The sequence below is a fragment of the Pseudophryne corroboree genome, chromosome 2, assembly GCF_028390025.1.
Source record: "Pseudophryne corroboree isolate aPseCor3 chromosome 2, aPseCor3.hap2, whole genome shotgun sequence".
NCBI classification, from domain to species: Eukaryota; Metazoa; Chordata; class Amphibia; order Anura; family Myobatrachidae; genus Pseudophryne; species Pseudophryne corroboree.
Genome location: NC_086445.1, coordinates 4220872 through 4247945, shown reverse-complemented (window position 1 = coordinate 4247945; position 27074 = coordinate 4220872). Strand labels below are relative to the sequence as shown.

General features: G+C 43.2%; 1 protein-coding gene across 1 annotated transcript in view; it reads left to right on the top strand.

The window, feature by feature from the left end:
• LOC135051331 (transient receptor potential cation channel subfamily M member 2-like) overlaps positions 1-27074 on the top strand; it is a 381374-nt gene that overhangs the window by 214829 nt on the left and 139471 nt on the right. The window contains exons 10-13 of the mRNA XM_063957386.1: positions 12112-12444; positions 13630-13752; positions 20926-21055; positions 21161-21306. Of these exons, the coding sequence (XP_063813456.1) occupies positions 12112-12444; positions 13630-13752; positions 20926-21055; positions 21161-21306 (732 nt within the window). The remainder of the gene's footprint in view (positions 1-12111; positions 12445-13629; positions 13753-20925; positions 21056-21160; positions 21307-27074) is intronic.

Genomic DNA, 27074 nt, shown 5'->3' with positions numbered 1-27074 from the left:
ACACACATTATTTTACAAACTATAATACAATAACCAATACATTCATATATATACATCTTCATATGCATTCTGTACAAAATATCAGGCTAGACATATTATTCCCTGATAAGCACAAACACATATAACAGGGGGATAATGTTTCACAATAATATGTGATGTCCAGTTCTATTGTGAATCCAGGCAGCATGCTGTATAGGTGATAACCAAGTTCTGTCCTGTCTCTTTACACTAACGCACTGAATCCAGAAACAGGCTGGCAAAAAGTACTCCTCATGAGCCAGCTGGGCTGCGTCCGTTACAGACCTCCCCTACTTTTTCCAGCCGCTGCGATTCAGTGACAAGAGTAACCCATTTGGGATGGGCAGACATCACATCTGGACCGCCTGGGTCAAACAAGTGTGGGCTTACGTTTCCATCTGGCGGTAGAGGGTCTGGGCTCAGCAGTTCACAGTTTTTAAGACCCCCTCCAGTATCCCAGGCACTGTGTTTAAACAGCCTGATTGGTGGTTGGTAACCCCTATCATCAGAGGTGCGTCCCTCACCACCCTCCTTTTTGGGTGACAACACTCCCTTTATCTTTGGTGCATCAGAGGGGAGAGTGATCTGCATCAACAAAATCTGGTCTCTGGGGTTCTCACTCTCCCTCCCCAACACCATATTCCCTGGGAACTCCACCTCCATCACCTCTGGTGCATCTAGACAGTGGTTTGCCTCCCCCTCCCCCATTTTGAGTGACGTTACTCCCTCTTCTTCTGAGGTATCACAGGGTAGCACAATCTGCATCATTAGCCTTGCATCAGAAAACCTGGCAGGGATAGTCAGTGGCTGGGGCCCTTCTTCTGTACTTAACCGCTGGGATGAATTTGGCTGCAGGGGAGCAGTGAGTATCTGTAATTCTTCTCCACGTGCTCCCCCCTCAAAAGCCTCTACCCCCTCCCTTGGGTCTGAAATGTCTTCTATGCCCTCAATTGATAATTTCTGGGCCTCCCCTAGCATAGCAAACTGGACAGCTGGTTCAGGTGCCACTGGCAGACTAGACCTCACCTGCAGCAGTGAATCCTCGGCCCTTATCAGCTCCTTGGTACCCATGACACCAACATCTTCTTGGAACTGGCATTCATTCACCATTTCTTCATTTTCCACCTCTGAAAATGGGAAGGCATAGTGCATCTCCTCCTGGGGTATCTGAATGACAGACCCCACTTCCTTCTCATTTTCAGTAGCCTCCCCCAGTATAGCACATGGGACAGCTAAAAGCCCAGCAGATACACAACTTATCCGTTCCTCGGAATTTCCTGGTATAGTGTAGTGCAGGGTAGCATTCACTGCACTTACCTGCTCGGTATGACCCAGACACCACCGTCTCCTGGGGTGGTCCAACATGACCTGCTCCCTGGTCTGCTCACGCCATCTCAGTGTGGATTCCATCAGCCGACTGCTCGAGCTATCCATCCTCTGACCCAGTCGCTGGCTCTGCGAATCTCCTCTGTATGAAACTTCAGGCGCCCGGTTGCGTCGCTGACAACTTCTCAGGGGCACATCCTGACGGGACAGGGCAGTCTGTAGAATGGTGGCTGCTGGTGCAAGAGTCCGCACTGTAGGACTGTCATCTGGTAATCCCAGCACTTCCTTTATTACCCACATCCGATCCTCGGGTGTTGCACCATCTCCCAGCGCTTCTAGATGGGCCTGTAATACCTCCGGTGTCCTTTCAAACGTTTTCCCAACCTTTCCCTCTCCAAGGGCTTTCAGACGGGGTTGTACTAACCCTCGGGATTCCACCTCCGATCCTCCGCTATCCCTGCGGTTACTGGCATCGAATGTCCCGGCTGAAGGTCTCAACCATTCTGTCACTTGTTCCTCATCGTCCGACTCCTCAGAGTCCTCTTCTTCATTATCAGGGTGTTCTCGATCCCATAGAACCAATCTTGCAATTAGGGATTCCTTTACATCCATTACGGTCACCTTAATACCGCGCGCTCGGCAGACCATATGCAGGAATCTCTTGTTGAGGTTTTTGTACACCTCTGTTTCTGCCTCCATACTGCTGACTTTCCAAATGTACTAATAACTTTTCAGCAAGATACCTGGCTACTGTGTGCCAAACTGTTTACAAGGCTCTTAGGTGTACTCCGCCGACACCTCTCGCAGCCTTACCCAGGGTAAACCAGGACTGAGTGAACCCACTGCTTGCCACCAATTGTGAGGATACGGATTCTCAGATCACTCAGGTAAACAGTTTAGTAAAGTGGCAAAGGCCCTTTATTGTAAAAATACACACACAGTACACAAAACAGTAACTATTACATGCCAGGATGGTATCTTACTTACTAAGTCCCCACAGTAGTTTAGAATTACAGTCTACCGATGTCACATGCCAGTAGTAGTTCTGTGTCCCCTGGTCTAGACTACCAGCTCACACAATACCCTCCGCAACAGATTCTCGCCACTGACGGCACCGCAATGCCTAGTCAGCACATGCACTCCAGAAGTACCTCTTCTCTCTGACCTTCTGTGCAGATCTCTCCCTCAGTGCACGTCCAGTAGCCTCTTGAAACCAGCAGATCCCAACAATGCTTCTAGGCCTCAGCACACTGGCAGCACTATCTCACCAGTAGCTTTCAGAAGCCAAACACATCACTCCTCTCAGGCCTGGAACTTCAGTGCACTCTCTGTTTCAAAATAGCCTCTGTTATCCTCAAACCTTTCTATGTCCTACCATAAGGCGACACCTTCTGGCTCTGTATTGGGTGGGTTACATTAAAGGGGATGACTACAGAACACTTTCAGATAGACCTACTTTAACATGCCCAGGCATGTCCTCTAGCACACAATAGATGTTAATTAAATGAACCTTAATTAATCTGATTGTGTGGCCTGGAATCCATTGTCTGGGGAAGAATGAGGGGGGTGTATGGACTGACATCTGAGACTGGCTGTATCTCCAACAGCAAACAAACAGGTTATCAAAGCAGTCACATGGGGGGGAGGGGACACACACATTATTTTACAAACTATAATACAATAACCAATACATTCATATATATAAATCTTCATATGCATTCTGTACAAAATATCAGGCTAGACATATTATTCCCTGATAAGCACAAACACATATAACAGGGGGATAATGTTTCACAATAATATGTGATGTCCAGTTCTATTGTGAATCCAGGCAGCATGCTGTATAGGTGATAACCAAGTTCTGTCCTGTCTCTTTACACTAACGCACTGAATCCAGAAACAGGCTGGCAAAAAGTACTCCTCATGAGCCAGCTGGGCTGCGTCAGTTACAACTGGCACTATACTTGTGGCATTGTGTATCTGGCACTATACTTGTGGCATTGTGTATCTGGCACTATAATGGGGCATTGTGTAACTGGCACTATACTGGGGCATTGTGTAACTGGCACTATACTGGGGGCATTGTTTAAGTGGCACTACACTGGGGGCATTGTGTATCTGGCACTATACTGGGGGCATAGTGTAACAGGCACTATACTGGGGGCATTGTGTATCTGGCACTATACTGGTGGCATTGTGTAACTGGCACTATACTGGGGGCATAGTGTATCTGGCACTATACTGGGGGCATTGTGTATCTGGCACTATACTTGTGGCATTGTGTATCTGGCACTATAATGGGGCATTGTGTAACTGGCACTATACAGGGGCATTGTGTAACTGGCACTATACTGGGGGCATTGTTTAAGTGGCACTACACTGGGGGCATTGTGTATCTGGCACTATACTGGGGGCATAGTGTAACAGGCACTATACTGGGGGCATTGTGTATCTGGCACTATACTGGTGGCATTGTGTAACTGGCACTATACTGGGGGCATAGTGTATCTGGCACTATACTGGGGGCATTGTGTATCTGGCACTATACTGGTGGCATTGTGTAACTGGCACTATACTGGTGGCATTGTGTAACTGGCACTATACTGGGGCATTGTGTATCTGGCACTATACTGGGGCATTGTGTAACTACCACTATACTGGGGCATTGTGTAACTGGCACTATACTGGGGGCATAGTGTATCTGGCACTATACTGGGGGCATTGTATATCTGGCACTATTCTGGGGGCATAGTGTGATAGGTACTTTATTTCACTCCTACATGATTCTCATCCTGCAACTTCTATGCTTACTTTATGAATTTTGATAGGTAACCTGTGTCTTATTTTATAGTTATTCCTAACCACTACTATAGTAGGAATTCACTGTGTACTAGTGGGGGATGTCCTGCTCTATTGTTATTCACACCTGTAGCTGACCTTTTGTTGTTGGTGGGGTCTCAGTGGGTGGGTGCTGTTGGCAATCTAGACTGTATCTTTATGTAATCAGTACATACTTGGCTGTAAGCCTCTGGCTGTGTAGCATCTTAGCTGTGAAGTATGTTAGTGTTAAGTATGGCGATATGACCTTGGAGATAATCGGAGATGAACAGGAGAAGAACAGAAGGACAGCTGACTATCTTCCACACCTACAATCAACAGCCTACAGAGAGTAACCTAATCCTGTACCACCAACGCCTGCAATCCACACAGCCTGGACACTGACCTCCCTGTCTGCTTAAGTAACAGCCATACTGCTCTCACACATTGCTTTCTGCTCCTCAATTATACTCTCTTCAACCACTGTGTAACATTCTCTGTGTTTCCATTCCCTCCATTATTTACAAAAAAACTGGTCTCCACTGTCTCTGCTTTGACTACATCCCCCTTCTCATTGTTATTTCTGTATTACAGCCACTCCATTCAATACTATTCCTCTGAGCAACACTTCTGAACAGGATTTATGGCTCCTCGATCCTGTCCCATACCAATCCTCACTGCTAGATCACCCGCCACCCAAATTTCAAGACTACCCACACGCATTCAGAACCCAGCCAACCTGATCCCCATTTCCCCCGTCCCCTCCCTTCCCTTCTCCTGTGCACTCTGGAATGCTAGATCAATCTGCAACAAGTTGCCAACTATCCACGACCTCTTCATCTCCCACTCTTTTAACCTTCTCGCCATCACTGAAACCTGGCTCTCCTCCTCTGACACCACCTCCCCTGCTGCCCTCTCCTACGGAGGCCTCTCCTTCACTCACACGGTCAGACCTGATGGCCGCCAGGGTGGAGGCGTGGGCATCCTTCTCTCTCCTAACTGCACCTTTCGTGTCATCCCACCTGAGCCCTCCCTCACCTTCTCCACCTTTGAGGTCCACACTATCCACCTCTTCTACCCCATTCACCTCCATGTGGCAGTGATCTACCGGCCCCCTGGCCGCTGTACACCTTTCCTTGACAACTTTGCTGCCTGGCTTCCCCACTTTCTCTCCTCCGACCTCCCCTCTATCATCCTCGGTGACTTTAACATCCCTATCGACATCACTAATGCAGCTTCCTCTAACCTTCTTGCTCTTTCCACCTCCTTTGGACTTTCTCAATGGTCCTCCACCCCTACTCACAATCTCGGCCACTCCCTCGACCTTGTCTTCACCCACCGATGTGATCTCTCTGATTTCTCTAACTCTTCCTTCCCTCTCTCTGACCACCATCTGCTTTCTTTCACCCTCTCATCTTCACCTCTCTGCTCCACACCCAGACCCACCATCACCAGACGCAATCTCGGGTCCCTCAACCCCGCTATCATGTCCTCCCTCGAGACCTTCCTCTCTACTCTTTCCACTATGACTTGTCCCAACCAGGCAGCCTCCTTCTATAACTCTTCCCTTACTGCTACTCTTGACTCTGTGGCCCCCCTCTCATCTGTCCCCCTCCGCCGCTCCAAACCCCAACCCTGGCACACCAAACTCACACGATTCCTACAAAAATGTTCACGGTCTGCAGAACGCTCCTGGAGGAGATCCCACTCTCTGGCGGACTTTCTCCATTTCAAGTTTATCCTCTCTTCCTATAGCTCTGCTCTTTCTCTCGCCAAGCAATCCTTTTTCCAAACACTCATCTCTTCTCAGTCCTCCAGTCCACGCCGACTCTTTGAAACTTTCAACACTCTCCTTCGCCCCCCTCCTCCTCCCTTCCCCTCTTCCCTCACTCCCACTGACTTTGCCTCCTTCTTCATCTCCAAAATTGAGGATATTCAAAATTACATCTCCTCCCGTCACATCTCTGCTGCCCCCCTGCTCCCACCATCCCTTCCGTCCATCTATCCCACCCTGTCCTGTTTCCGTCCCACCTCAGACAAGGAAGTCCACTCCCTCATCTTATCCTCTCCCCCCACAACCTGCCACTTGGACCCCCTCCCCTCCCGTCTTCTCCGCTCCCTCCCCCCCCACTGCCTGCTCCCACCTTGCTCACCTCTTTAACCTATCGCTCTCTACTGGCATCTTACCCTCACCATTCAAACATGCTCTGGTGTCCCCTATTCTCAAAAAAGCCAACCTCGACCCTTCATCACTCACTAGCTACCGCCCCATCTCTCTTCTCCATTTTGCCTCCAAACTACTTGAACGACTGGTCTACAGCCGTCTCACAAGCTACCTCTCTGACCACTCCATCTTTGATCCACTACAATCTGGCTTTCGCCCACTCCACTCCAACGAGACTGCCCTGGTGAAAGTCACCAGTGACCTGCTTTCGGCCAAATCCAAGGGCCACTTCTCTTTGCTCATCCTTCTGGACCTCTCTGCTGCCTTTGACACCGTGGATCACCCCCTCCTCCTCCGCACACTCCAAAATGTTGGCCTCTCTAGCACCGTCCTTGACTTGTTTACCTCATACCTCACTAACCGCTCCTTCTCTGTGTCTGCCTCCGGAACCACCTCACACCCTTCCATCCTTCCTGTTGGTGTCCCTCAGGGTTCTGTCCTAGGCCCTCTCCTGTTCTCCCTCTACACCTCTTCCCTGGGTGCGGTCATTAACTCCTTTGGCCTTCAATACCACCTCTATGCTGATGACACACAACTCTACCTCTCCTCTCCTGATCTGTCCCCCTCTGTCCTCTCTCAGGTCTCCAGCTGCCTCTCTGCCATCTCCTCCTAGATGTCTGAGCGCTCTCTGAAGCTCAACATGGATAAAACTGAACTTATTATCTTTCACCCAGCCAGAGCAACACCCCCTACAAACATCTCTATCACTGTTGACAACACTATAATCTCCCCCGTTCCCCAACTCCGCTGCCTGGGCATCACTCTTGACTCCTCCCTCTCCTTTGCACCCTACATCCAAGCTCTGGCGCAATCTTGTCGGTTCCAGCTACGCAACATTGCTCGCATCAGGCCATTTCTCTCCCAGAGTGCAACTAAACTTATCATCCACTCACTGGTCATCTCACGACTTGACTACTGCAATGTGCTCCTCACTTGCTCCCACATCGCTCCCCTCCAATCTGTCCTCAACTCTGCAGCTAGGCTCATCTTCCTCTCCCGCCGCTCCACTTCTGCCACTCCCCTTCAACAAAATCTACACTGGCTCCCATTCCCCTACAGAATCCTCTTCAAACTCCTCACCCTCACATACAAGGCCATCTCTAATTCCACTGCTCCCTACATCTCCAACCTCCTCTCCCTTCATACTCCCTCCCGCCCACTACGGTCGGCTGATGACCGTCGCCTCTCCTCTGCCTTGGTCACTGCTTCCCATGCACGAGTTCAGGATTTTGCCCGTGCTGCACCCCTTCAGTGGAATGCGCTCCCCCGCTCCATTAGACTCTCCCCGACCTTGCAAAGCTTCAAACGGGCATTGAAAACCCACCTATTCATCAAAGCATACCCCTCCAATGCATAACCTAGTCCTTAGGCTGCTCCTCCATCTCCCTGCCCCATGCCTTGGACATCTCTGCTTTGCTCGCATACCACCATCAGGCTTCTACCTGCTTACACCTCATGTCATCTGTCTGTTGCCCCTCCCCACTAGATTGTTAGCTCTTCAGAGCAGGGCCCTCTTTTCTCTTGTCTAAACCCTCTTCTTGACACATTTCACTCAGCGACCATCTTTACCTGCTTTCTCTCCTGCTGGTAAAGGCTCATCTCCATCTATGGCCGCCAGCCCCAAGTAGTACAATGATTACTCCTTCGCTACTTACATCTAAGCTGTATTATGTTTTGAGAATTGTGTTGCTCTTTGTTACCTGCACTCCATTTTTGTTATTTATTTACTGTTATGCTAAGTTTTGTCTCCCTGTACTGTCCTTTGTACGGCGCTGCGAAACACTTGTGGCGCCCTATACATAAAATGTAATAATAATAATAATAGTGTAACTGGCACTGTATTGGGGGCATTGTGTATCTTGCATTATATTGGGGGCAGAGTGTAACTGGCACTATACTGGGGTCATAGTGTATCTGGCACTATACTGGGGGCATTGTGTATCTGGCACTATACTGGGGCATTGTGTATCTTGCACTATACTGGGGCATTGTCTAACATGCACTACACTGGGGGGCATTGTGTATCTGGCACTATACTGGGGGCAATGTGTAACTGGCACTGTACTGGAGGCATTGTGTATCTGGCACTATACTGGTGGCATTTGTAACTGGCATTATACTGGGGGCATCGTGTATCTGGCACTATACTGGGGGCATTGTGTAGCTGGCACTGTGTAACTGGCACCACACTGGGGCATTGTGTAACTGGCACTATACTGGGGGCATTGTGTAACTGGCACTATACTTGTGGCATTGTGTATCTGGCACTTTAATGGGGCATTGTGTATCTGCCACTATACTGGGGCATTGTGTAACAGGCACTATACTGGGGACATTGTGTAACTGGCACTATACTGGGGGCATTGTTTAAGTGGCACTACACTGGGGGCATTGTGTATCTGGCACTATACTGGGGGCATAGTGTAACTGGCACTATACTGGGGCAGAGTGTAACTGGCACTATACTGGGTTCATAGTGTATCTGGCACTATATGGGGGGCATTGTGTATTTGGCACTATACTGGGGGCATTGTGTAACTGGCACTATACTGGGGGTATTGTGTAACATGCACTACACTGGGGGCATTGTGTATTTGGCACTATACTGGGGGCATTGTGTAACTGGCACTATAGTGGGGGCATTGTTTAAGTGGCACTACACTGGGGGCATTGTGTATCTGGCACTATACTGGGGGCATAGTGTAACTGGCACTATACTGGGGGCATTGTGTAGCTTTCACTGTGTAACTGGCACTATACTGGGGCATTGTGTATCTGGCACTATACTGGGGCATTGTGTAACTACCACTATACTGGGGCATTGTGTAACTGGCACTATACTGGGGACATTGTGTATCTGTCACTATACTGGGGGCATTGTGTAACTGGCACTATACTGGGGGCATTGTGTAACATGCACTACACTGGGGCATTGTGTATCTGACACTATACTGGGGGCATAGTGGATCTGGCACTATTCTGGGGGCATAGTGTAACTGGCACTGTACTGGGGGCATTGTGTATCTTGCATTATATTAGGGGCAGAGTGTATCTGGCACTATACTGGGGTCATAGTGTATCTGGCACTATACTGGGGGCATTGTGTATCTTGCACTATACTGGGGCATTGTCTAACATGCACTACACTGGGGGGCATTGTGTATCTGGCACTATACTGGGGGCAATGTGTAACTGGCTATGTACTGGAGGCATTGTGTATCTGGCACTATACTGGTGGCATTTGTAACTGGCACTATACTGGGAGTATAGTGTATCTGGCACTATACTGGGGGCATTGTGTAGCTGGCACTGTGTAACTGGCACTACACTGGGCATTGTGTAACTGGCACTATACTTGTGGCATTGTGTATCTGGCACTTTAATGGGGCATTGTGTAACTGCCACTATACTGGGGCATTGTGTAACTGGCACTATACTGGGGCATTGTGTAACTGGCACTATACTGGGGACATTGTGTAACTGGCACTATACTGGGCGCATTGTGTAACTGGCACTATACTGGGGGCATTGTTTAAGTGGCACTACACTGGGGGCATTGTGTAACTGGCACTATACTGGGGGTATTGTGTAACATGCACTACACTGGGTTCATAGTGTATCTGGCACTATACTGGGGGCATAGTGTAACTGGCACTATACTGGGGGCATTATGTAACTGGCACTATACTGGGGCATTGTGTAACTGGCACTGTTGGGGGCATTATGTAACTGGCACTATACTGGGGGCATAGTGTAACTGGCACTATACTGGGGGCATAGTGTAAATGGCACTAAACTGGGAGCATTGTGTAACTGACACTACTGAGGGCATTGTGTATCGGGCACTATACTTGGGTCATTGTGTAACTGGCACTACCTGAGGCATCATGTACCTGGCACTATACTGGGGGCATAGTGTAACTGGCACTATAATGTGGGCATTATGTATTTGGCTCTGCTGGGGTCATTGTGTAACTGGCACTATACTGGGGCCATAGTGCAATTGGCACTACTGGGGAATTGTGTAACTGCCACTACTGGGGGCATAGTGTAACTGGCACTATACTGGGGGCATTGTGTAACTGTAACTATACTGGGGGAATAGTGTAACTGGCACTATACTGGGGCATAGTGTAACTGGCACTATGCTGTGGGCATTATGTACTTGGCATTACTGGGGCATTGTGTATCTGGCACTATACTGGGGGCATTGTGTATCTGGCACTACACTTGGTTCATATTGTAACTGGCACTATACTTGGGGCATTGTGTAACTAGCACTATACTGGGGGCATTGTGTAACTAGCACTATACTGGGGGCATTGTGTAACTAGCACTATACTAGGGGCATTGTGACTCTGGCACTATACTGGGGGCATTATGTACCTGGCACTATACTGGGGGCATAGTGTAACTGGCACTATACTGGGGGCATAGTGTAACTAGCACTATACTGGGGGCATTGTGTATCTGGCACTATACTGGGGACATTGTGTAACTGGCACTATACTGGGGGCATTGTGTAACTAGCACTATACTGGGTTCATTGTGTAACTGGCACTATACTGGGGGCATAGTGTAACTAGCACTATACTGGGGGCATTGTGTATCTGGCACTATACTGGGGACATTGTGTAACTGGCACTATACTGGGGGCATTGTGTAACTAGCACTATACTGGGTTTATTGTGTAACTGGCACTATACTGGGTTCATTCTGTATCTGGCACTATACTGGGGCATTGTGTAACTAGCACTATACTGGGGGCATTGTGTTTCTGGCACTATACTGGGTTCATTGTGTAACTGGCACTATACTGGGGGCATTGTGTAACTAGCACTATACTGGGGGCATTTTGTATCTGGCACTATACTGGGGACATTGTGTAACTGGCACTATACTGGGGACATTGTGTAACTAGCACTATACTGGGGGCATTGTGTAACTAGCACAATACTGGGTTCATTGTGTAACTGGCACTATACTGGGGGCATTGTGTAACTAGCACTATCCTGGGGGCATTGTGTATCTGGCACTATACTGGGGGCACAGTGTATCTGGTACTATACTGGGGGCATTATGTATATGGCACTATACTTGGTTCATAATGTACCTGTCACTATACTGTGGGCATTGTGTAAATGGCAATAAACTGGGGGCATTGTGTATCTGGCACTATACTGGGGGCATAGTGTAACTGGCACTACACTGGGGGCATTGTGTATCTGACACTATACTGGGGGCATTGTGTATCTGGCACTATAATGGGGGCATTGTGTAACTGCCACTATACTGGAGGCATTGTGTATGTGGCACTATACTGGGGGCATTGTGTAGCTGGCACTATACTGGGGGCATTGTGTAGCTGGCACTATACTGGGGGCATTGTGTATCTGGCACTATAATGGGGGCATAGTGTAACTGGCACTATACTGGGAGCATTGTGTAACTGGCGCTACTGAGGGCATTGTGTACCTTGCACTATACTGGGGTCATTGTGTAACTGGCACTACCGGAGGTATTATGTACCTGGCACTATACTGGGGGCATAGTGTAACTGGCACTATACTTGGCGCATTGTGTATCTGGCACTATACTGGGGGCATTATGTATCTGGAACTCCTGGCGGCATTAAGTAACTGGCACTATACTGGGGGCATTGTGTATCTGGAACTAGTGTGTTCTAGTTATCGCAGCACTTTGTAATAGATTGTTTTCTGTTGCAGCCCGCTGATCTTTACCCCAGTCTAATGGTGTCATTGATTGAAGATAAACCTGCCTTTGTCCACCTCTTTCTGGATCATGGAGTGTGTCTCTCGGAGTTCCTCACCACAGAAAGGCTCCTATGCTTGTACAATAACACCGACCCGTCCACTCTGATTCATATCAAACTAGTGAGTCTGGCCACTGGTGAAGGATGGAGTGAAGTTGTGCAATCCACCATTGGACTACATCATATGTCCAGTATCCTGCAAGGGATTCTGGGAAAGCTTGTTGAGCCATTGTACCAAGGTGCACCATATCGTGGCACATGGAGCCTGTTTAATGGAAACATCAGGGTAAGTGTAACAGGCTGGGTGCAACAGGCAGAGTGCAACAGGCAGGGTGTAACAGGCAGGGCGTAACAGGCAGAGTCCAAAAGACTGGGTGCAAAAGGCAGAGTGCAACAGGCTGGGTGTAACAAGGAGAGTGTAACAGGCAGAGTGCAACAGGCTGGGTGTAACAGGCAGAGTGCAACAGGCTGGGTGTAACAGGCAGAGTGCAACAGGCTGGGTGTAACAGAATTGGTGTAACAGGCTGTATGTAACAGGGAGAGTGCAACAGACTGCATGTAACAGGGAGAGTGCAACGGACTGCATGTAACAGTGCAACAGACTGGGTGTAACGAGCTGGGTGCAACAGACTTGGTGCAACAGGCTGGGTGTAACAGGATGGATATAACAGGCAGAGTTCAACAAGCTGGGTGTAGCAGGCTGGGTGTAGCAGGCTGGGTGCAACGGGCTGGGTGCAACGGGCAGGGTGCAATGGGCTCGGTGCAACGGGCTGGGTGTAAAGGGCTGGGTGTAACGGGCTGGGTGTAACGGGTTGAATGTAACGGGATGGGTGTAACAGGCAGAGTTCAACAAGCTGGGTGTAACAGGATGAGTATAACAGGCTGGGTGCAGCGGGCTGGGTGCAACAGGCTGGGTGCAACGGGCTGTTTGCAACGGGCTGGGTGTAACGGGATGGGTGTAACAGGCAGAGTGAAATTAGCTGGGTGTAAGAGGCTGGAAGTAGCAGGCTGGGTGTAACGGTCTGGGTGTAACAGTCTGGGTGTAACAGTCTGGGTGTAACCGGATGAGTGTATCTGGCTGGGTGTAAAAGGCTGGAAGTAACAGGCTGGGTGTTACAGGCTGAGTGTAACAGGCTGGGTGTAACAGGCTGAGTGTGCACAATATAAAATATCCAGTAGTTAAAGGAAGACACTCATAGTGACACTTCTGAGCAGAGGTAAGTGTGCTTGATTAGTGGGATCCCATGATTAAGGCACTAGAAGGTCTTCTCCTCGTGTTACTACACCATGCACAGAAGGTACGGAGAGTAGATACATTGGATAACAGTCCTCGGTGGGAACGGCTTGTAAAAAGACCAGGCCAGGAATAATACAATTTCTGCTAGACAGGAAGAAGCAGCTAAGAAGAAGATTCATGTAAGGTATTGCTGCTTCATTTCAGTGACTGTCACCTATTATTTTACATTCTCAGATGAATGAGATAGTGGACGTAATGAATGGAGACCCACAACATCTGAAATACCCTGTACGTGATCTTCTCATCTGGTGCATTGTCCAGCATCGTGCAGAACTTTCAGAGATCTTCTGGAACCTGGTACTAAAATCTCCAATTCCTCCTGCTCACTATGTTTGATGTACTTACTTTATTACACCTAGCTGCTTACATGCCTAGCCAGGGGGTGGGGGGTGGGGGGGGGCTGGTTGATCACCTCCTGGTTCCCTGGCCCCTGCCCTCCTGGTGATTGAAGGCTGATATCACCAGGAGGTGGGGCTTAAGTGTGGCGGGAGAGGAGATGGGGCTTTAGTCCGGGGTCAGGGCTTAAGTCAACACTGCTTGGAAACAGCCTGACTTCTATGGACTGCATCGGCTGCAGCCTGTAGCAGCCAGAAAGGGCTGACGTATTAGCAGGGAGTGGCTTCCCATGTGACGCACTCTCTGTGCTATGGCAGTCTGGACTGACAGTCCCATGGGAAGTAAACACATCCCCCTGGGCCTGCCTGTCTGTGATTAGCAGGGAGCGCTCTATGGGAAGTCACTGCCGGTGGCAGATATTACTGCAGGGGTAAAATCCACCACTGATTACACCCACATTATAATCCATCACATGACCCCTCTTCTAGCTCCCACCTCTTACACTTCTCATTACACATAGGGGTGAATGTAAGGTGTAATACATCTCAGTATATGATAACTGCATGTAGAGTAGATTCTCATTCTTATATAAATACCAAACAATGAAATATATAACAATGCAGAAACCTGACAGATAGTAAATGACGCCGCAGTGTTCCCGCACTCCCACAGTCCATGCAAGGCAGGAATTAGGGGACAATTATCAATATTTACAGGAAAAAAGAAATTAATTAAGGTGGTCGCCCAGGGGCGTAATAATGGGTGGTGATGCCCAGGGCAAATTCAACATATCACATAAGTACCAGGGGTATAAATCTAAGTGGCACTTATGGGCAAGAAGATTATCCATTATACCCATGGTTCTTCTATACCCAGATTTATGTATACTTAGACTTATACCTGATGTACTTATGGGCACGTATATGATTCATTATACGTGTGATAGTTCTGGACATTTAGAAGAGTCATCATAATCATTACTAATTATAATTTGTCTATAGAGAGATATCTGACATATCACAGCTACACAACACTATAGTGCTATAGAATAATCACTTGTGTCACCGTATTACTTCCATCATTCCACTCACACTTATGTCAGAGGAGCAAATACAGAGAGTGATATCTCATTATACTCCTAGTACTTATATACCATTACATGTCTCATTATACTCCTAGTACTTATAGACCATTGTATGTCTCATTATACTCCTAGTACTTATAGACCATTATATGTCTCATTATACTCCTAGTACTTATAGACCATTAGATGTCTCATTATACTCCTAGTACTTATAGACCATTAGATGTATCATTATACTCCTAGTACTTATAGACCATTAGATGTCTCATTATACTCCTAGTACTTATAGACCATTATATGTCTCATTATACTCCTAGTACTTATAGACCATTAGATGTCTCATTATACTCCTAGTACTTATAGACCATTAGATGTCTCATTATACTCCTAGTACTTATAGACCATTAGATGTCTCATTATACTCCTAGTACTTATAGACCATTAGATGTCTCATTATACTCCTAGTACTTATAGACCATTAGATGTCTCATTATACTCCTAGTACTTATAGACCATTAGATGTCTCATTATACTCCTAGTACTTATAGACCATTAGATGTCTCATTATACTCCTAGTACTTATAGACCATTATATGTCTCATTATACTCCTAGTACTTATAGACCATTAGATGTCTCATTATACTCCTAGTACTAATATACCATTATATGTCTCATTATACTCCTAGTACTTATAGACCATTAGATGTCTCATTATACTCCTAGTACTTATAGAATATTAGATGTCTCATTATACTCCTAGTACTTATAGACCATTAGATGTCTCATTATACTCCTAGTACTTATAGAATATTAGATGTCTCATTATACTCCTAGTACTAATAGACCATTAGATGTCTCATTATACTCCTAGTACTTATATACCATTATATGTCTCATTATACTCCTAGTACTTATATACCATTAGATGTCTCATTATACTCCTAGTACTTATAGACCATTATATGTCTCATTATACTCCTAGTACTTATAGACCATTAGATGTCTCATTATACTCCTAGTACTAATATACCATTATATGTCTCATTATACTCCTAGTACTTATAGACCATTAGATGTCTCATTATACTCCTAGTACTTATAGAATATTAGATGTCTCATTATACTCCTAGTACTAATAGACCATTAGATGTCTCATTATACTCCTAGTACTTATAGAATATTAGATGTCTCATTATACTCCTAGTACTGATAGACCATTAGATGTCTCATTATACTCCTAGTACTTATAGATCAATAGATGTCTCATAATACTCCTAGAACTTATAGACCATTACATATCTCATTATACTCCTAGTACTTATAGACCATTAAGTGTCTCATTATACCCCCTAGTACTTATAGACCATTAGATCTCTCATTATACTCCTAGTACATATAGACCATTAGATGTCTCATTTTACTGCTAGTGCGTATAGATCATTATATGTCTCATTATACTCCTAGTACTTATAGACCATTAGATGTCTCATTATACTCCTAGTACTTATAGACCATTATATATCACATTATACTCCTCGTATTTATAGCCCATTAGATGTATCAATATACTCCTAGTACTTATATACCATAAGATGTCTAATTATTTTCCTAGTATTTATAGACCATTAGATGTCTCATTAAACTCCTACTACATATAGAACGTTAGATGTCTCATTATACTCCTAGTACTTATAGATTAATAGATGTCTCATAATACTCCTAGAACTTATAGACCATTACATATCTCATTATACTCCTAGTACTTATAGACCATTAAGTGTCTCATTATATCCCTAGTACTTATAGACCATTGGATCTCTCATTGCACTCCTAGTACATATAGACCATTAGATGTCTCATTATACTGCTAGTGCTTATAGATCATTATATGTCTCATTATACTCCTAGTACTTATAGACCATTATATATCACATTATACTCCTAGTATTTATAGCCCATTAGATGTCTCATTATACTCCTAGTACTTATAGACCATTATATGTCTCATTATACTCCTAGTACTTATAGACCACTAGTTGTCTCATTATACTCCCAGTACTTATAGACCATTATTTATCACATTATATTCCTAGTATTTATAGCCCATTAGATGTATCATTATACTCCTAGTACTTATATACCATAAGATGTCTAATTATTCTCCTAGTATTTATAGACCATTAGATGCCTCATTAAACTCCTAGTACATATAGAACGTTAGATGTCTCATTATACTCCTAGTACATATAGATCAATAGATGTCTCATAATACTCCTAGAACTTATAGACCATTACATATCTCATTATACTCCTAGTACTTATAGACCATTAAGTGTCTCATTATATCCCTAGTACTTATAGACCATTGGATCTCTCATTATACTCCTAGTACATATAGACCATTAGATGTCTCATTATACTGCAAGTGCTTATAGATAATTATATGTCTCATTATACTCCTAGTATTTATAGCCCATTAGATGTCTCATTATACTCCTAGTACTCATAGACCATTATATGTCTCATTATACTCCTAGTACTTACAGACCATTAGTTGTCTCATTATACTCCTAGTACTTATAGACCATTAGATGTCTCATTATACTCCAAGAACTTATAGACCATTAGATGTCTCATTATACTCCTAGAACTTATAGACCATTAGATGTCTCATTATACTCCTAGAACTTATAGAACGTTAGATGTCTCATTATATTCCTAGTACTTATAGACCATTAGATGTCTTATTATACTCCTAGTACTTATAGACCATTAGATGTCTCATTATATTCCTAGTACTTATTAACCATTAGATATCTCATTATACTCCTAGTACTTATAAACCATTAGATGTCTCATTATACTCCTAGTACTTATAGACTCTTAGATGTTTCATTATACTCCTAGTACTTATAGACCATTTCATGTCTAATTATGCTCCTACTTCTTATAGTCTATTAGATGTCTCATTATACTCCTAGTACTTATAGACTATTAGTTGTCTCATTATACACTCAGTACTTATAGACCATTAGATGTCTCATTATACTCCTAGTACTTATAGACCATTACATGTCTAATTATGCTCCTACTTCTTATAGTCTATTAGAAGTCTCATTATACTCCTAGTACTTATAGACTATTAGTTGTCTCATTATACACTCAGTACATATAGACCATTAGATGTCTCATTATACTCCTAATACTTACTGACTCTTAGATGCGGACACTCTAAATGAGTTTTTTTCAACGGTATTTACTAGAGAGGACCCAATTCAGGGACTAACACATAATCTCAATAATGAGAATATCCCACTGATAGGTACTTATTTAAGCGAGGAAGTAGTCTGTGACCGATAAAACATTTAAAGATTAATAAGTCACCGGGTCCCGATGGTATTCACCCAAGGATTCTCATGGAGCTTCACTCTGGACTTGCAAAACCGCTATTTTTGATCTTTAAGGATTCAGTAATATCAGGTATGGTTCCCAAAGACTGGCGTATAGCGGAAGTAGTGCCTATATTCAAAAAGGGAAGTAAAGCTGAACCAGGTAATTATAGACCAGTTAGTCTTACATCTATAGTGGGGAAAGTATTGGAAGGTATTCTAAGAGATAGTATTCGGAAGTTCCTTGAAGTCAATAAGGTCATTAAAAGGAATCAACATGGGTTTATGAAGGACAGATCCTGTCAAACCAACTTACTTGGCTTTTATGAAGCAGTAAGCGCAAACCTGGATCACGGTAAAGAGGTTGATGTAGTCTTTTTAGACTTTGCCAAAGCTTTCAACACTGTACCGCACATGAGACTTATCTACAAGCTACAAGAATCAGGGCTAGGAAGCACAATATGCACTTGGATCAAAAATTGGTCAGATAATAGGGAGCAGCGAATTGTGGTTAATGGATCTTTTTCAAATTGGACTGAAGTGCTAAGTGGTGTGCCACAAGGCTCAGTATTAGGACCGCTATTGTTCAATATTTTCATTAACGACCTAACAGAAGGTCTAGAGTGCATGGTGTAAATTTTTGCAGATGATACCAAATTGTGTAAAGTTATAAATGCGGAGGGGGATGCTGAGTCGCTTCAGAATGACTTAGTTAAATTAGAAGCTTGGGCAGCAAAATGGAGAATGCGCTTCAATACAGACAAGTGTACGGTAATGCAATGTGGTAACAAGAACAAAAATAACACCTACATACTAAATGGGGTAAAATTAGGGGATTATGTACTGGAAAAGGACTTAGGTGTCCTCATAGATAGCAAACTAAGCAGCAGTACCCAAAGTAGGACTGCAGCAAAGAAGGCTAATAAGATATTAGCATGCATAAAACGGGGAATTGATGCTAGGGATGAGAGTGTTATACTCCCGTTATATAAATCACTAGTGAGGCCACACCTTGAATACTGTGTACAATTCTGAGCACCATACTACAAAAAGGATATCCTGGAGCTAGAAAAGGTTCAGAGGCGGGCTACCAAACTAATTAGGAAAGGCTTGAAAGACTAGGCATGTTTACACTGGAAAAGAGGAGACTAGGAGGGGACATGATAAACATCTACAAATATATAAGTGTACAATACACAGATCTTGCGCAGGACCTGTTTTTGGTTAGATCAACGCAGAGAACTCATGGACACTCGCTCAGGTTAGAGGAGAGCAGATTCCGCACAATACGGCGTAAAGGCTTTTTTATGGTAAGGACGATACATGTTTGGAATTCCCTGCCTGAGGGAGTTGTAATGGCGGACTCAGTCAACACCTTTAAGAATGGGTTAGATAAATTCCTAATGGATAAGGATATCCAGGGTTATGGTGCATAGTCATGCATTATAATTATTATAGAAAAGAGGGGTAAAACATAACGGCAGTCATCAGCATCAGTCAAAATTTTATACCAAATAATCCTGCATAGGAGACCACAAATAGGTTGAACTTGATGGACAATTGTCTTTTTTCAGCCTTAGATACTATGTTACTATGTTACTTATAGACCATTAGATGTCTCATTAAACTCCTAGTACTTATAGACCATAAGATGTCTCATTATACTCCTAGATCTTATAGACCATTAAATGTCTTATTATACTCCTAGTACTTATAGACCATTAGATGTCTCATTATATTCCTAGTACTTATAGACCATTAGATGTCTCATTTTACTCCTTGTACTTATAGACCATTATATGTCTCATTATACTCCTAGTACTTATAGACCATAAGATGTCTCATTATACTCCTAGTACTTATAGACCATTAGATGTCTCATTATACTCCTAGTACTTATAAACCATTAGATGTCTCATTATACTCCTAGTACTTATAAACCATTAGGATTCTCATTATACTCCTAGCACTTATAGACTATTAGATGTCTCATTATACTCCTAGTACTTATAGACTATTAGATGTCTCATTATACTCCTAGTACTTATAGACCATTAGATGTCTCATTATACTCCTAGTACTTATAGACCATTAGACGTCTCATTATACTCCCACTACTTATAGACCAATAGATGTCTCATTATACTCCTAGTACTTATAGACCATTAGATGTCTCATTATACTCCTAGTACTTATAGACCATTAGATGTCTCATTATACTCCTAGTACTTATAGACCATTAGATGTCTTATTACACTCCTAGTACTTATAGACCGTTAGATGTCTTATTATACTTCTAGTACTTATAGGCCATTAGATATCTCATTATACTCCTAGTACTTATAGGCCATTAGATGTCTCATTATACTCCTAGTACTTATAGACCATTAGACGTCTCATTATACTCCTAGTACTTATAGACCATTAGATGTCTTATTACACTCCTAGTACTTATAGACCGTTAGATGTCTTATTATACTTCTTGTACTTATAGGCCATTAGATATATCATTATACTGGCAGTAGTTATAGACCATTAGACATCTCATTATATGTGTAGTACTTCTGGGCACATAGGGGTCTCATACAAAATGGTTTCTCAGTTGGTGCTCCAGGCTTGGGGTGTGATGTGTGCAGTAAGTTGTCCTCTGTTCCCTGCAGACACAGGACAGTGTAGCTGGGGCCCTTCTCTGCTCTAAGATCCTAAGAGAACTGGCTAAAGAGGAGGAGGGCATGGCAAACACGGAGGAAATGACATCACTGGCTGATGTGTATGAGGGGCGCGCTGTGGGTAAGATAATTACTATATCCCAGTAATGGAAGAGTGTTATAGATGGTTACTCTGAATCACTTCCTCTCCTGATTATCTCTCCTTCCACCCTGTATCGTTGGTTAGGAGTTTTTTCTGAATGTTTTTCTAATGACGAGAAACTGTCTGACAATCTCCTGACACATGTATCTGCTGAATGGGGAAACGCCTCCATCCTAGAACTGGCCCAGGAGGCCGATGCTCAGATCTTCATGTCTCAGGTTGGAGTTCAGGTTGGTTGCATTATTTTTTTATCTTATTTTCAAAATGCTTTACTACTGTATATGTGAGAAACTTAACCGTGCAGCCAATAGTCTGTGTCAGTGTTGTCCAAACTCTTACCTACTGAGGACCTGTTCCCTGAGAACTCAGCTCCCTCTGTGACTGCATCATACGGCTAGTGACAAAAACATCCATATCCTGTGTCACAAACAGACAGTTAACAAATTAGCTACTGCTCCAGTATAAGGACTAACAATAGGTATAGGAAAGATTTTGTAAGAGAGCACTTGTAGGACTCACACGTTTAGAGCAGTACTGTTACTGAGACAAGAAGGGACTGAGTATACTGTATGTACCCCTCAATTTAAAAATTATAATAGTCCTGTTGACAGTCTTTATAACAACATTACACAATTTATTACTATAAAATAATGATTCACATAATGTCATAGTTCTGTATAGTAAAAATAGTCCACAAAGTTTCACTTTTAGATGTGTACAATTTGTCCTTCATAGAAGTATAGAGATTCACAGTGGTATTTTCACCCAAAAGTTTCAAAACAGTTACCCTAGGCGTTTTGTCTCCTTGGAGACTTATTCAGGGGTTTATCTTTAAAGTAAACTGAACATCTCTCATTATATTACAATATGTATTAAAATAGATAAACAACAATGCAGACAAATTTCAGAGTGTAAAATATATTTTCAAAGTATTCACTTTCCTCTGGTGGCTTTTTACACATATACTAATATCCAGAGCAGAACGTAAAACAGTATATAGAAGATTGCATTTAAACAATTATTGCCATAGACAACCCTTTTAATTAATTATTATTAGTGCATTAGTTGGATCATTAATGGTCGATGTAGTGGAGATTACTTATCTCTATCTTCTCAACCATAAACAGTCTTTATTGTGTCCCACTATTGGTTTCTATGGGATTTTAACTGAGAGTATATTTTCTTTGGATGACCCTATGTTATGGTCTTTGGACGGGTCTACTACGATATCCCAGCTGTCGTGATCCCAGCCCCCAGAATACCGGCGCCGGGATCCTGACCTCCGGAATGCCGGCAGTGGGGCGAGTGCAAAAGAGCCCCTTGCGAGCATGGTGGTGCACTACAAAGCTATTCATTCTCCCTCCAGAGGTGTCGTAGACACCCAAAGAGGAAGAATAGTCATTGGTAATCCGGCGGTCGGGATATCTAATGCTTCCCCTTTGGACAACAGGTTAAGATCTTGTTAAACAACGAGTAACTAATTACTGGTGTGTGATAAAACATCAAGGAGAAGAGTTCCTAGATCTTGATCTTCAGAATACACCTAAAATATGACATTAAAGCCCAGTACTCACGGGCCAATGTGGGAGAGATGTGTGCCGAGCGAACCGCTCAGCACACATCTCTCCCGCCGCTCAGCACAGCGCGATGTGTGCTGAGTGTGCGGGGGGAGATGGGGGGGGGCGCTCATTTCACCCGGCGGGTGAAATGAGCGACCTGCTAGATTGGCCTGCATGGCAGGCCAATCTAGCACCAGCGATGCGCGGGGCTGCGCATTGCTATCACTGTGGGGGTTACACATGGAGTGATCATGCTTAAAATCTAAGCAATCTAGTCAGATTGCTTTGATTTTAAGCAGCGATCGCTCTGTGAGTATCCCTATTTACAGTGGGGATTGAAAGTTTGGGCACCCCAGGCAAAAATTCATTTTAATGTGCAAAAAGAAGCCAAGGAAAGATGGAAAAATCTCCAAAAGGCATCAAATTACAGATTAGACATTCTTATAACATTCAAAAAAAGTTTGATTTTATTTCCATCATTTACACTTTCAAAAGAACAGAAAACAAAAAATGGCGTCTGCAAAAGTTTGGGCACCCTGCAGAGTTAATACCTTGTACTGCCCCCTTTAGACAGCTGAGACCTGGCAGTGTCATGGATTGTTCTCAATCATCGTCTGGAAAGACCAGGTGATGTCAATCTCAAAGGTTTTAAAAGCCCAGACTCATCTGACCTTGCTCCAACAATCAGCACCATGGGTTCCTCTAAGTAGTTGTGTAGAACACTGAAACTGAGAATAGTTGACGCTCACAAAGCAGGAGAAAGCTATAACAAGATAGAAAAGCATTATCAGATGCCCATATCCCCTGTTCGGAATGTAATTAAGAAATGGCAGTCATCAGGAACAGTGGAAGTTAAAGCAAGATCTGGAAGACCAAGAAAAATATCAGACAGAACAGCTCACAGGATTGTGAGAAAAGCAAGTCAAAATCCACGTTTGACTGCACGATCCCTCCAGGAAGATCTGGCAGACACTGGAGTTGTGGTACACTATTCCACTATAAAGAGATACTTGTACAAATATGGTCTTCATGGAAGAGTCATCAGAAGAAAACCTCTTCTACGTCCTCACCACAAAAATCAGCATTTGAAGTTTGCAAATGAACATATAGTCAAGCCTGATGCATTTTGGAATAAAGTTCTGTGGACCGATGAGGTTAAAATCGAACTTTTTGGCCGGAATGAGCAAAGGTACGTTTGGAGAAGGAAGGGCACAGAATTTAATGAAAAGAACCTCTGTCCAACTGTTACCATGGGGGTGGATCAATCATGCTTTGGGGTTGTATTGCAGCCAGTGGCACAGGAAACATTTCACGAGTAGAAGGAAAAATGGATTCAATAAGATTCCAGCAAATTTTGGATGCTAACTTGATTCCATCTGTGAAAAAGCTGAAGTTAAAGAGAGGCTGGCTTCTACAAATGGATAATGATCCTAAACACACCTCAAAATCCACGGTGGATTACATCAAGAGGCGTAAACTGAAGGTTTTGCCATGGCCTTCACAATCTCCTGACCTCAACATAATTGAAAATCTATGGATAGACCTTAAAAGAGCAGTGCGTCACAGACAGCCCAGGAATCTCAAATAACTGGAAGACTTTTGTAAGGAAGAATGGGTGAAGATAGCTCAAACAAGAATTTAAAGACTCTTGGCTGGCTACAAAAAGCATTTACAAGCTGTGATACTTGCCAAAGGGGGCAGTACAAGGTATTAACTCTGCAGGGTGCCCAAACTTTTGCAGATGCCATTTTTTGTTTTCTGTTCTTTTGAAAGTGTAAATGATGGAAATAAAATCTAACTTTTTTTGACATGTTATAAGAATGTCTAATCTGTAATTTGATGCCTTTTGGAAATTTTTCCATCTTTCCTTGGCTTCTTTTTGCACATTAAAATGAATTTTTGCCTGGGGTGCCCAAACTTTTAATCCCCACTGTATATAGTTTAACATAAGAGGCCCTTTTGCTCATCTCTCTCATGGATGGGTCATTACATAACTTCCTTGTACTTGTTAGATTACAAGTGACCAATTATTCATGTGTGATAAAACATCAGGAGAAAGGGTTCCTAGATCTTAGACCGTCAAAATCCACCTACAATATTACATAGGTATATTGTAACATACTGTAGGATACCCTTTTATTGGGTAGGGCAGATTGGCTAAGTAATTGTCGGACGGGAACTTCACTGATTACATTATTGGTGTTCAATATATTTTACAAATTCAAATGCATATGTCCACCTTATGCTTTTTGCAACCAATGGTAATCCACATGTTGTTGTAAAGGTGGCTATTTTGGGGATCCAAAGTTGCAAAAAAGCTACAGTATTGATAGAGAGCTGCAGCATTTATACACCTAGATATTAATATAGGATTACACTTAATTTAATCCATTGTGGGTAGCTGCAGAGTGGCTGAGTGCTCAGTAACATGAGAGAAAGCAACCTTTAAATATAGGCTTGTAGTTGATACACTGTTACTTCCAATATTAACCACACGGCTGCATTTAACTCAATAGTGAATGCGGTCAGTGGCAGCCTTCCATTCATTAACTTATTCAGCATCAGGTTCTAAAGCTTAAGTCCTGTAATTATCCCTTTGTGTTAAGGAGTTTATTTATTTATTCATTCTAAATCATATTTCAACACAAACACACATTATTTGCATGAACGATTGATTAGCACTCTGGTATAGTGTGATGCTGAATAAGTTAATGAAAGGCAACTAAAATAATTGATGCATAACAGTAGGAGATCACTGTAGAATCTAATGTCTGCTGTATCCCTAATGATGTGTGTATAGAAGATGTCTATGGTGCAGCATAGGATTATACTGCAGCCAAATATCAGTATATTATATACAGCCATGGCCCCTTCTAATTGAATGGAAGGCTGCCACTGACCGCATTCACTATTGAGTTAAATGCAGCCGTGTGGTTAATATTGAAAGTAACAGTGTATCAACTACAAGCCTATATTTAAAGGTTGCTTTCTCTCATGTTACTGAGCACTCAGCCACTCTGCAGCTACCCACAATGGATTAAATTAAGTGTAATCCTATATTAATATCTAGGTGTATAAATGCTGCAGCTCTCTATCAATCATTAAGAGAACACACAGAGAGGAACAGTGTAACAGTCTGATGCGAGTGTCAGGGGGCTGACATCTAACACACAGTGGCAACATACTTGTTATTTATACAACTAAGTTTCCAGAGTAAATTCAACATACTGTATGTATCATATCATTTGCTGAGGAAACATATCCATTCCAATTGGCTAGCACTTAAAACTGCAATGATATTATAGTGGATCCCCTCTGATAATTTTTCATAATAAACAATCATCGGTCACAGCACACAAATATATCATATGAGAATAAAATATAGTACAATGTGCATTAGTGACGGAGTATTGTCATGTATATGATAATTATATCAAGAGTAAACACGGACGTATGAAAATCCGTGATGCAAGTCAGACTCACCATACTGAAAGGCGGAGTATGACAATAGTGACACATGACACAATAGTTACTGTGGTAAAAGAATAGTATATAATATTGATAGCGCTGTTTTATTAGAGTGCCGGTCAGAGATATAGCTATTGAAGACTCCACTGGTTACTCGAATATTTATTTATTGAAATTAACCAGTGACACATAAGACCAACAGCAGACTCTGGGGAACAATAATAATTGATAGATGGTGGTCCAATGTGCGGATATCCATGAAAGGGGAACACCAGTAGCAGCATATACAATTGCATGATATTATAGTGCAATAAAGCATAGATGTTGAGAACTTTCCTGGTATGGTAAACGTCTGAAAATGTATTAGAAATTTTGATTTGAAGGAGACTAATACAAGAAACCAGTCACTATGATACGAGGAGTGTTGAAAATCTTTATTAACATCTACGAATAAATTGGCATTACACACAATAATAAGAGAGGTCACGGTACCCATTAATTAAATGTAAACCTATTGGCAGTGCATGACATTCTGGGTATAGTGTGTATTTTTAACAATATATGTCACGTCTTGTTTTGTCATTGTATGTTGGTTTTTAATATTTCACAGTTACAGGCTTTTTAATAATACTATAATAAAAGTTATATTTTATGTATCTATTTATTTTTGTGCGCCACTCAAGACCAATCCCTGTCCCTCTTTTGTGAATAAGTTTACTACCATTGGCAACAATATAAACTGTGGCAGCACCCCCATAACTAATTCAAATTTATGAAACAGTAAATAATGTGGGGTTAAGAAGTACATTACAGCTCATATTACTAGTGCAGTAGTTTTCCCATCCCTTTTTCCTAAAATAGTTCCCTGATATGTTTTTTATAATACGGTGCCCAGAACTGAACACAATATTCCAGGTGCGGACAAACCAATGATTTGTACAGCGGCAGGATTACATCCTCGTCCCTTGTCT